Source organism: Opisthocomus hoazin, chromosome 10, assembly GCF_030867145.1.
Source record: "Opisthocomus hoazin isolate bOpiHoa1 chromosome 10, bOpiHoa1.hap1, whole genome shotgun sequence".
In the NCBI taxonomy this organism is placed as follows: Eukaryota; Metazoa; Chordata; class Aves; order Opisthocomiformes; family Opisthocomidae; genus Opisthocomus; species Opisthocomus hoazin.
Genome location: NC_134423.1, coordinates 12,016,602 through 12,028,522, shown reverse-complemented (window position 1 = coordinate 12,028,522; position 11,921 = coordinate 12,016,602). Strand labels below are relative to the sequence as shown.

The 11,921-nt window shown below is 49.9% G+C and overlaps 1 protein-coding gene across 1 annotated transcript in view; it reads right to left on the bottom strand.

Annotated features, from left to right (window-relative positions):
* Positions 1-366: 366 nt before the first annotated feature.
* The window catches only part of SIN3A (SIN3 transcription regulator family member A), a 34,049-nt gene continuing 22,494 nt past the window's right edge, over positions 367-11,921 (bottom strand). The window contains exons 12-21 of the mRNA XM_075432200.1: positions 11,145-11,261; positions 10,181-10,419; positions 8,902-9,085; positions 8,145-8,718; positions 7,459-7,628; positions 6,183-6,356; positions 5,251-5,343; positions 4,814-4,908; positions 4,045-4,252; positions 367-1,555 (exon numbers count right to left, since the gene is read on the bottom strand). Of these exons, the coding sequence (XP_075288315.1) occupies positions 1,325-1,555; positions 4,045-4,252; positions 4,814-4,908; positions 5,251-5,343; positions 6,183-6,356; positions 7,459-7,628; positions 8,145-8,718; positions 8,902-9,085; positions 10,181-10,419; positions 11,145-11,261 (2,085 nt within the window). The 3' untranslated portion in view covers positions 367-1,324. The remainder of the gene's footprint in view (positions 1,556-4,044; positions 4,253-4,813; positions 4,909-5,250; positions 5,344-6,182; positions 6,357-7,458; positions 7,629-8,144; positions 8,719-8,901; positions 9,086-10,180; positions 10,420-11,144; positions 11,262-11,921) is intronic.

The window sequence follows — 11,921 nt, the reverse complement described above, 5'->3', positions numbered from 1 at the left end:
TTTTCTCCAATACTGAGAGGGAAAAATACATCAGCACAATCAGTAGCTCAGCAACACTTCCCAAAAGCGAAGGTCCTTGGAGCTGGAAGACTGGGTGGATAAAAACTACCCACCAAGAGAAAGAAAAATTTTAAAAATTAAAAATTATATACTATATATTTATATATCTTAACAGGCCACTTATACCTCGGTTTTGCTAACTGCACAACACACACTGCCTCTGCTTTTTCCTCTCAGATTGTGAAGCCGATCATATAAAATGGTGGGATGTCCCCCCCCTGCCCTTCCCCACCCCAAAAACTGCATGCTGCACGGTGCCTTTCAGACCCGGAACAGGGCTGTGGGTGAGCGACTGTCTTCCTCCAGTTAAGAACAAAGACATTATTTTTATTTACAAAAAAAGGAGAAAAAAGTTTCCACACAAAAGCACTACAATGATAACTCCCTTTGGTAAAAAGTGTAATAAATGTCTTCGTCGGTCTGTCTGTCGGTACTAATTCTCAAGCCACCTGGTACTATGGTACACAAGAAGCTAGTACAGTTATGCTAGCACATCAAGCATACTTCCTTTAATTAAAAAAAAAAAACCAACAAACCAAACAAAACCAAAAAAAACCCCCAAAATTGACAATTTGTACATTTATTTACAAAAAAGGAGGAAACATGTTAAAATCGTGTTGTTCTCTGTTGTGTGTGTGTACGTACATGTGTGTGAAAAGCTGGTGCATGGCACTAGGAGAGACTAGTAAACAAGCAGGTACAAAAAAAAAAAAATTAAAATAAAATAAAACAGTTCCACTGGCACTAGAATGGACAGACCGATCTGCACGGGGTGAGTCCAGCCCGGGAGGGAGGCGAGGAGCCCAGGGTCCGCTCTGTGAGGCGGCATGGGGCTGCCCCAGGGCCCCGCACGGGAGCCCAGCGGGAGGAGAATCCGGTCGCGACAGGCACCTGGGGACACATCCAAGCGGTGGGGAGCCTCCAGTCCTCTTCCCTCTCCGCTTGGGGCCTCAAAGCCTCAGCACTGCTGGTGTGTACGAGCTCGCTGTGTTTCTCTGGGATGGCTCAAGTTCAGAGAAGGGTCCTTGCCGCCGTCCGGGGACGCGCGCCGAAGTCAAAGGGCCGGCAGAGACCGCGTCCCCACAGGGAATCCCGCTGGTGACGGCTTGTACCAGCCACGCACTAGTCAAGTGGCCACGTTACGGAGATACACGGTGAGGGGAGAAAGGCATCTTCCTCCTTTCCCGAATGCGCGCACACACACACACACACACACACACACACACACACACCTCCCGGGCTCTTCCCTCGCCCCGGGGGAGTCTTACGGCGTCTTGAATATCGTGCCGTATTTGACGCGGTACTTGTTAATGCTCACAAAGTGCAGGGTCTCTGTGTCACACGTGGTGGTGCAGGGCACCAAGCCCTCCAACCCTTCGCCCATCAGCCACTTGTTTGTCTCGGCTGCCATCTCGCGGGGCACGTGCTCCTTGGTCCATTTGTCCACCCAGGCCTGGAACCGCTGGTGCAGCCGCTTGCTGACTCTTTCGTGGGACTACAGAAATAGTAAGAGGTGTTACAAGAAGGCAGCTTCAGCCCCCAGACTGCAGCGTTACGCAAAGCTCGGCTGGTGGTCGATGCGACCAAGGGGATCAACAGCCAGAGGGAATTTGTAACGCAGACATGGGCCAACAGAGGAAAAGCTGCGATAAAGGCCCCCTGACCTCCTCTCCAAGGCAATTACAGTGGCAAAACGAACTTGGGAATACCAAGAGATTTATGCTTTTTGTTTAATACAGTGGGTCTCAGGCTGGGGACACAAAACATATCCCGCAGGAGCCCGAGAGCTGCACGCTCAGCACTGCATCCCTTCTGCACTGCTCAAAGGGTGCTGCCTCCTCCTCCTCCTCCTGCAGCAGCCAGGAGCCAAGGCAGACCCCAGAGCAGGCAGGCCCTGCTCTCCCCAGCCCTCGGGGCCTGCCTCCAGCCCCCCATGGAGGGGCACAGTCCCAGGAGGGAGCAAGCTCAACAGGCATTACACAGGTCCGGAGACCCAACAGCTATGGAAAACTAAGAACTAGGTCAGGACTACGAGCTCTGGCTTAACAGAAGCATTGGGAGAGGAAAAACGGCACTCATCCTGAGTAAGAGCATCTGCTTCAGGAATGCAAAATCCCAGACAGATGGTTTACAGCCACGGCTTTCAAGCCATGTCATAATTGACATTGACGAGCTACAGTCATAACTGAACCCAGCAAATATAATTGAGCCTCAAGATTAAAAGTTATGCATTTTATTATTTGTTTTGTTCTCCTCCCAGAGGCTTCTCAGTGTTAGCTGTTAAGTCCAGTAGATTTGTAGTCCAGGGTAGCTTCCGCAGCTCCTGTGGCCTACTTCTGTAACCGAGGGGCTAGGCTGCATGCTATATATTTAACAGTTCAGTAGTCTGACTTTTGCTCATATTCTCTGTGAAAAGCACTGGCATGTACTGTCCTGTTCACGAGGTTACTTTTCCTCGAGGTTTGTGCCGGTTGAATGGGATAGATGGAATTCCATCAAAATCCTCAGTATCGGCATTTCAGAGAGTCACTACTGGAATTAAACACACTCATCTAATGTGCATGCAAGTTTAACACAATTACTTTACAGCTAATGAAATAAAACCATGATTTGTATTTCATCAGCAAGAAATGGAATGTAAGTAGTTGTTTTCTAAGTCTAAGTACATGACCAAAAGGGAGCTGTGAAGGATGACTTACTAGGCAGGAAGCAGTGCGCACCTCTCCCACTCCCTCACCTCCCAGGGAATTTTCTCAGTGCTCAGTCATTTGCTCAGAAAAGCCAATAATTCCATAAACTGAAAATGCCCTCTGCAGCTGCAGGAGAGGCTACTGCTGACAGAGCCGCTTGGGTACTGCTGCTTCTCATTGCTTAAGTCAGTGACTTTTGCCTGAATCTAGCAGGTTTCACTTTCTTTTTACAATCCAAGCAATGGTATTCTGCTTCACGTGTTTTAAATAGATTATAGTGTCAAAGCATTCAGAAGTCCAAAATCCTCCTGAATTTGGCCGATCTGGAGTCACAGGCCGTTTTCATCTTGAATGAACCCCAACCTTTACAGCTGAAAGCCAGCCGGAAGGCCAGAGCCTCCATCCCCTCCAGCATCTCTGCTCCCCTGCCTCCCCACCTATCCCAGCCACATCCTCCTTCCCTTGCCCCAACAGTTACGTTTGGCACAAAGAACCAAGAGCAAATTTAAGTAACTTCAAGAAGTCAAATTCCAATTTAAATTGGCAGTCGCAAGCGTTGACGGCTAGATGGGAGATGTCAGACTGCTCTCTTGGGTCCCGGAAGAACACCCATGGGGATTTTTCTGTATGGGTGACCTCACCGCTCCCATCTTGGCCACAAATGCAGCTTTTTCGAGAGCTGCAGTCGCATGTTGGCTGCGCTCTGCCACGCGGGATCGACCTGAGGACTCCCGCTCTCCATGACTGGGGGGACTGGAAACAACAAGGAGATGGTACCCAGAAGGCATTTGATGTTTGGGGGGGACAGAAGGCATTTGATGTTTGCGGGGGACAGAAGGCATTTGATGTTTGCGCTCTGAGTCCTCTTTGGGGAAGCCCTGGCAGGACAGGCACTCTCGCATGCCACCACACCACCACAAAGATAACAAGTCTTCCCTAAAATGGGGGAAACGCCACCCATGGGAAGTACCTCCTGGAAGAAATGTGAGAGCCAACGGTCGAAACCACTGTCCTACAGCAGTAAAACTCTCTGGAGAGAAGGGAGGAGAGGTGGGAGGGCGATGAGAGTTAGAGGTGGAAGGAGAAAAGATTACACCCCAGGAACGTTCAGAAGGTCTTTAGTGTCTCGGGAGGACAAAACAGCACACCATCCTCCTGGCAACGCAACGACCGCTCAATGTCACCAAGCGGGATCCCCAGGGATGTCTCACCTGACTCTGCCCACCTCACCTTTGGGAGCAGGGGGGCCCGGGAAACACCGGCTGCCCACCCCAGTCCTTCCGCTCACTCCTACCTGCTGAGCTCGCAGCAGAGCAGTCCTCCTGTACATGTAGTCCTCCGATTTGATCACGTACACCATCTTATAGGAGTTCAGCTTGAATTTACACTCCAGCTTGTCCAAGCTCTCCACGCTCTCCATGGACTTCTTACTGTTTCCCTCCTTCCCTTCCTTCTCCTGCTGCTCCCGACCACGCTGACACTTACGGATCCGCCTCAGATTCCTGCAAACCAGAGAACCTCTCTTGGAATTAGGGCTCACCCTCTAGCACTACTAGGCTGGATGTAGCTGGTGGATCTGTGCTGGCCCCTCAAAAGCCTGGCAAACAGCTTGGAGCGCAACTGCCCGTTGCAGTCACTTGGGCTCAGACCCCTACAGCGAGTCAGCCCACTGGGTTTATCTTATTTCTGAAATCACGGATATCATGCCATCAGCTCCCTGCTCATGAAAAGCCCCAACGTGGCACCCGCTGCTTTCAGGCAGAAGGTTACTGCAAGCCATGGCAGGACTGCCAAAAACCCAATCTGGCGAGCCACCAGCCCTCACCCTCTCCCCGACCTGCAGACCATGCCATCTCTCAGTCACTGGAGAGCAGGAGCCTGGGGTGGACCCACAGGCTTTTAGGATGACTCGACACCACGCTGCCGGGGTAACTGCTTCTGTTGTAGCAGTAAAACACAGGCGAGACTGAACGCCCAGTGCTGCGATGGAGCGCAGCCGCTCTGCTCTCTACGGCCAGATAGAGCCCATTGGGTAGGGTTCATGGCACGGCCTGGCCGCTCACCTTGGCAGGAAGACCGGTTTCTGGGCCAGGTGCTCCCGGAGCTCAGGGGAGGTAGAATCAGAGTTGACGTACCGCTCCACGTAGTCCGACCAGCGCTGGAAGCGAGCACAGAGCACAGATCAGCCACTGCCTTCCCACCAAACAACAGGGGATAGCTAACAAGGATAAGCTGGAAGTTATACGGATGAACACAAGGTCACTTTTGAAGGCTCCATGCATCTTATCCCCCAAAACGCAGTTTTCTCTATATTGTTTTGAGGGTTTTCTAGCACAAAATAAACCAAGAAGGACTTGCCTGGTCACATCACCGAAAGCTTTACGGTGTGTCCTTGATGTTTCCTTATCTTGTGCTAGCGGACCACAACAGCAGCCAACTGGACACCCTTGCCCAGTGCACCCCTGACCATCACAGCCTGCTCTGGACAAGCTGCTCTTACCTCTGCTTCGACAGGGTCATCGGAGTTCTCCTCTTCTGTGTCCAGCAGCTCAATGGTTAGCTGAACTTGACCTCTGCTCTGAATGAACATCAGCTATAACGCAAAGGCAGGAGGGACTTCACTAAAAGGTTTCAAATAGAAAAAACAACCTCCACTTCTTACTGGGGCAAAGGGAGAATGAAGCAACTTGGCATCGTTTTAAGGGAAAACACTGTGCTTCCCACATGCCTGACAGCAAAGGGAAAACACTAGCCAAACCGCACAATCTTTGAGGAACAGAAAAATTGTAAAGCTTTTTGAAAATCTTTCTTTTTTCTGTTGTTTCAGGAGCGGTGCGGGTCCTTCTTGAGCCCCCAAAATAAGCTTGTGGGCAAGGGAAGAGAGACGAGACATGGAGACTTTTACCCAAAGTGCTTTACTGGCTCAGAAAGGGCCTGGCCACTTCCTGCATCTCAGGCGAGGGCAGTATGGATTTGATTAGCAGAGCGCACCAGGTTTATTTAGCAATGTATGCAGACAGCAATGATTTAATGCCCAGCCAGCATTAGCAGATTCCCCGCCCCCCCCCGCCCCTGTCGACATAAGAGAAATGGGAGAGTTTGAGCTAGTAAATTAAAACCGGTGACAGCAAAGCAGTCAATATGATACAACCCAAAAATGTTGTGAAGCGCAAGGGATATTCATTGCTGTTCCAGGAAATATATTTCTCCTTGAAACCTCGCTTCTGAGGGGCCCTTACAGAAGCACTAATCTACGTGCCAAAAGCTGGGGACATGCCACCAAAACTTTCCTTTCAACTTTCAGAGGTACATAAAGTCCTCAGGGCTCCTGGATGCCTAAACAAGGCTCCTTTTTTAAAGGACTGGTGCCTTTCCAGGGGGATCCTCACTGCTTGCGCTGCTTTTATCCCGCGGTTGGCAGCCCGGCTTTACCTTGAAACAGTTCTCCTCTGACATAAGCTGCTCGGCTTTGCGCTGGTACGCGGCCTCTAGAAGGGTACGAGAAGACTGGGAAGCGAGGAGACCTCCTGTTGCGCCATTGTTGTTCTCCGACAGGTAGAGGTCTGTTACCTGCACGCAGATCTCATCGCTCACAATGTGCTGCAGCTGCAAAAAGGAAGAGCGCGGGGAAGGTGTTCGTCAGGGAGTCCGCTACACGCCCCTCAGCCCAGAACAGCAAGAAGGGAAGTTGTAACCGTGGGTTTAAGCCCAAGCAAAAAAAACAACCAAACAAAAGGGCTCAAAAAGCAGGAGTCCAAGGCCACATTTTAGTAAGTTCTTTCAGCTGTAGATGATCTCTGCTGCTATGTAAAAGAACACAGTAACTTTAAAAAAATTAGCAGGTGGCAAAGTATAGCTACTCAGAGAAAACCTGCGGGCAGGGAACATCCTGCTCAGCAGCAGGGGAGGAAAGGCTACAGCACCGTGACTTCGTGAATCCCCTCCACAGCACGGGGCTGCTGCTGCGTCTGGGGAGAGGCAGGGGAGACTCAGCATCAAATCCTTATTTTGTACCAGTTTAAAAATCAAGTTGCTCGAGTGTCTTTTGAATTCAGCTGATCTCTGGACTGAAGGTACACGGCTTCTGAAAAGCAGCTCTACCCTTCTGAACGAGGAAAGGCCTTTCAAGCCATTCCACTCCCAGCCCCTTGTGTGGGTTTTTGTTCTTTCCGCTACAAAAAGGCGCACGGAGAAGTTTTCCCTGGGTCACACGTTCTTCCTACCAGCCTAATAAAAGGACTAGAGCTTAACAGCCAAACCGAGCTACTCAAACAGCCAGATAAGAGAGACAAAGCTTTTTCGAAGAGGCACACGCTGCTCCTGCAACACTGGTGAAAAGGAAGGAAATTATATTTAAATGCCATGTAATTAATTTTCAAAGTTAAAGCAAGATTAACTCTGGAGACACTTTGAAGTTGAATACTTATATCCTAAAACTCCTGGAAAACAAAGGGAGAACTCTATATGCACAGAGAGGATATTCTCAAGAATTTAAATACATCAGGAATTACCTTTTATCATGTCTCTCTACAGCAGTGTTAGAGCTAGGTTACAAAACACCCGGAATTTACCTACTTACCCCTGAAATTGCCAATGTAGGCATACTACACTCCCCCTCCAATGTGGGCCTGGGCTCTCACCGCAGCAAACAACCCGGCTACTTTCTCTACGCCGGACCACCCGCCCTCCAGCTTTTGCTGGCAGTCACCTGTCGAACAATGCTCTGGATCAGCTTGTCCATGGTGAAGGCGATGTAGGCGTGGATGGTGAACATCTCGCGCAAGGAGTCCTCGTACTGCGACGAGTCCATGTTCCCATCCAGGAGATTGCGCACCATGTCCAGGAAGGCTGGGTAATAATCCTCAACATCGATGTCCACTGCAACAAGAGAGAATGGAAGAGATGAGCACACCACAGCCAGGCAGGGCTGCTTTGAGTTTTGGTCCTCAGACTACCCTGTCAAGGTGAAGAGTTACTGGAATAGACTTAAGTTTGCCTTTTATAGGCATTTAAACGAGTCCTTTTAAGGCCAGGGGGACTTTCGTATTTTCTTGCTTTCTAGATCTAGCCTTCTCCATGAGGTCTTTACTTCTGAAAGACTTTTAAAACCAGCTTTTAGTTAGGGAGCTCACGGATACTTCAGATACCAATGTGCAAACTGAAATCTCTTATGAAACAACTGCTGCACATTACCATTCTGCTATTCGAGTCCCACGTACACTACACCTTCCCATCTCCTCCCTCACCTCAGTGCTGCCCAGCGATAATAAAAGAGAAAGCCTCCCATTTTAGCGGGTCGCTGCTGTAACGTGCCTGAAGACACCCAGTAAGCCCTGTCAACACGCTACGAGTAGAAGCACCTTTCTTCCCCAGCCTCCCACCAGAATCACTCACTAGGCTCCTTCAGTCGTAGCTGGATGGCAGGACTGTCGCTCTTGTCTCGCTTTATGCCCAGCACTTCCCTCTCCCACTCCCTCTCCCGTGTCTCCTCTTCGATCTGCCGCTCGGCCTGGGTGCAGATCCGCAGCAGCCGCGAGCACAGGATCTGATGCAGCCGCATGAATATGTACCAGTTGCTGTTCACGTAGAAGAGATTGTAGACCTCATCCATGCCCCGCAGCTTCTGGGCCATCGTGTTGTTGAACATCAGCTTGGTTTTGGGAGGACTACCCCCAACACCGTTGTGCTTTTTCGCAGCCCCAGTAGATTCATCCACATCCATTTCCTCTTCTTCCTCCTCTTCCACATCCGAGAGTTCACCTCGCTGAGCGAACAGCAGGTCTGGAATGAAGTGATACATGATCTGCTTGATTTTGTACTTGTCCTCTTTCTGGATTCCCGTCTGCCGCTTCACATGGTGGATGATGAGAGAGGCAGCGTCCTCCAGGATCTGCTTGTCTTCATAGGCTAGCGATAGGTGTGGGCCTGTGGGGACTCCAGCATTGTCTTCTGAAGCCTGCTCTTGCCTCTACAAATGAGAAACACAGCGCAGCAATTAGCCCCAAACACCTTTCTCTACCCAAAAGCCTTTCAGAAAGCTCTGCCAGTGGCGCAGACTTCCTCTCTCACTGAGCGGTGAGGAATGGGAACTGAAACAGCACTTGCAAACTACAAAAGCTTGAGGGAAGGAAACTATTGGTGACCATCTCACCTCATCATAGATGCTTTCAATCTCGTTGAGGAGACTCTTTGACCTCAGGACCTTGGTATCATTCTGCTTGAAGTTGATGCCCTGGTGGTCCAAGGATTTCAGGTAATACTTCTCATTCTGCTCTCGCCAGACTTTATTGAATCCTCTCTGGGCTTCTCGCCACTCTTCCTCTTTCATCTTTAACCTTGGATCAAGAAAACAAAGGTGAACTAAGACACATAAAGGTCCCACTCTGAGCATGTAAGGAAAACCTAGGCCCGTGGTTCCTGGCCAGTGCTGAGGAGAGACGAACTCCTCATGAAACAGGCATAAACGAAAGCTGTCCCACTGAATGGGGCTTTACAGCAGGGGGCCCTGCGCATGCTCTTCTGAATAAACCCCTCCGGACATCTCTCATGTTTAAGGAACACAGCTCAGGAACAGAGCAGCTTGAAGGCTGGCGCTTCCCCGGACCGGAGAGCCACAAGAGCTGCCCCAGCTCCCCCAGAAATCCCCAGAAAGTCAGGCAGCTCTAGCTGATGACAAGGAGCAGCTTGGTTTGGATGATCAACAAAGTTACTGCCTTGCAGCCACCTGCGCTTCCTGGGAACAGACTCCTGGACCTCAACTCCGCATCTTAAGCAAAGCACCCGACGCAGCTCAAGACTCAGCTCAGAGGAAGAGCAGGGTGGGGAAGCTGTGACCTTGCAGGGATCCTGGGTAAGGCTGTTACCCCCGGCTCTCAGAGCCCTGAGATGCAGGAGCGAGTCCCGCAGTGATGAGAAGTGTATCTCCTCCTTCCACATCTCCTCCAGCTTCCCCAAGGACCTGCAGCATCCTTTTCTTGACCGAGGAAGGGAAGGCTGACAACAGAAACTGGACTGGGAGTCTGAGGGCACCACAGCCACCGCAGTCTGAGCCCACGGCCAGGTACAGCCGCGGAACTTGGAAAGGGATCAAATTTAGCCCTGGATCAAGCCACACAATACAGTTTCCTCACCTTACACATGACACTGACACTGGGGAACAAATAAAGTTTAAAAGGAGAAAACAAAAGCTCTGCATCCCTCCAGCTGAGCTGGTAAGGTGTTTGTTTCAGAAGGGTAATTCCCTCTCTCTTGGTGATTATTATGAAATCCAGCAACCGACCAGAACATCAAATGCACTTCTTAATTTACAGCCTTGTGGAGGTCACACCCTTTAGCGGCAGAAATTAGCTACTTCTACATAAATCTGGATCAAGTATGGTGCGTTACCCTTCAGCAGAGCCCCCGCGGCAGGGTGCTAGAGCCGTCAGTACCTTTTCAGGACAATGGGAACAGCCACGGATGGGTTCTTCCGAAGTCCATCAATGATGTCGGCTGCTTTGTCAGCATATATCCTCTGGAGAGCCTTGCGGTGGATCACCTCCGAAGTGCCACCCAGAGTGTTGTCCAGCCGGAATTTGGCCTGCTCCTCGGCAGACAAGCGCGAGAGTTTCTTTTGGATTGCCTCAAGGACGCGGATCGTTGCCAGGTTGGTCTCCAAGACAACATCCAGCTGAAGCGAACAGTGCATTAGCCATCGTTGAATAGATAAAACATGATACTTCACAGAGGGTAACATTTAAATGACACGAAACAAGAAGCCGTGCATGTTTAACAAGATGTTCTCAAGCCCTGGTTTCCACGTTGGGCTGCTTTAAAATAACGCAATTATATTTTATCTGCTTCCTAGATAATACTGCCTAAGAATTTAAAGGCTACCAGAATGATACTGTTAGGAAATTATAGTTTCCACCTGGGAACAGAACACAACTGACAGTTACTCTACAAAAGGACATGCTGAATCCCAGCATATTCAGGTAATTGCCAAGCCAACTTCCATTTCAAGTCAAGATGTCAATCATTTAACATCCTGAACGTATCGCTTTTCAGATTATTACAGGGGAATGCATGTTCTCGTGCGCTGCGTGGGCAGTAAGAATGGAAGAGACGCCTCGATTATATGCTGGCCATTGAGCCATTTCATCTGGAGCGGTGTGAATGAAGAGCTCTGTGCAAAAAGCGAGGGGCAGGGGTGGTAGCTTGGAGCAAGAGGTGGTTACGCAGCCACGGCTTCTTGCATTAAGAGAACGCAAACTTCTAAGCGAAAAACATGTGACAGACACACAATAAAAACAGACTCTAAGCAGCAGTACTAAAGGTGTAATTATACATCAAGATTGTTAACTCTTTACAGAGCCCCAAGCTTTCCGAGACACGAATCAAGGAAAATCAATTTACCTCGAAACGCTCATCCTCACACCTGTAGATGTGCTCTTCGTATTGCGTCTTCTTGGAGCTCACGAACGTGGAGTCTTCGGACCAGGACGGGAAGGAGACCCAGGTGTCATTCAAAACCTTTGAGGGATATGGGGGGGAGACGAGAGTCACAGTCAGTCTTTGAGTGGGTCACACTTGGCCACCTCTGAGCCCAGTCCACTGATGGGGGGAGGGGGGGAATCTAATTCCCCAGTTGCAAAAACTGCGTGTGCCCCTTCCAAAGCCCAGCATTCAGGGGGCAACCCCGAACGGCCAGAACCGAAACATCCAGGCAGTCTGGAAAATTTATCAGCTGGAGCTGTGAGAAAAAAAACTTGCACAGGAAGAGAAAAAAGAAAGATGAAAGGAGCTTTTCCGTTACTCTGGATTAGTCAACTGCAACCAGCTGGTTCATCGTGTGCGTGATTCACCGTCGACAGCACTGGGTGGTCATCACATCAGCCACGACTGTTAGACAATACGTGGTTTCCACCTCCAAATAAGGCTAATTGGGAACATAAATCCATACCTCAGCAACACCTTTACTGACAAAGCAGCCAAGCACCTGCAGCTTTCACCACCTCCAAAACAGGAATAGAAGATTCAAAAAAACCTCAGAGGCCAAAGGCAAAGAAACAAGGATTCTGGCAGGCAGTCTTGAAAGTCAGGCCCAGTATTCACAAACCTGAAGCCTGAACTACTGAGTCATTAGATTCTCACAGCAAGAAAAGCTCATAACTGCATCACACAAGACACTTT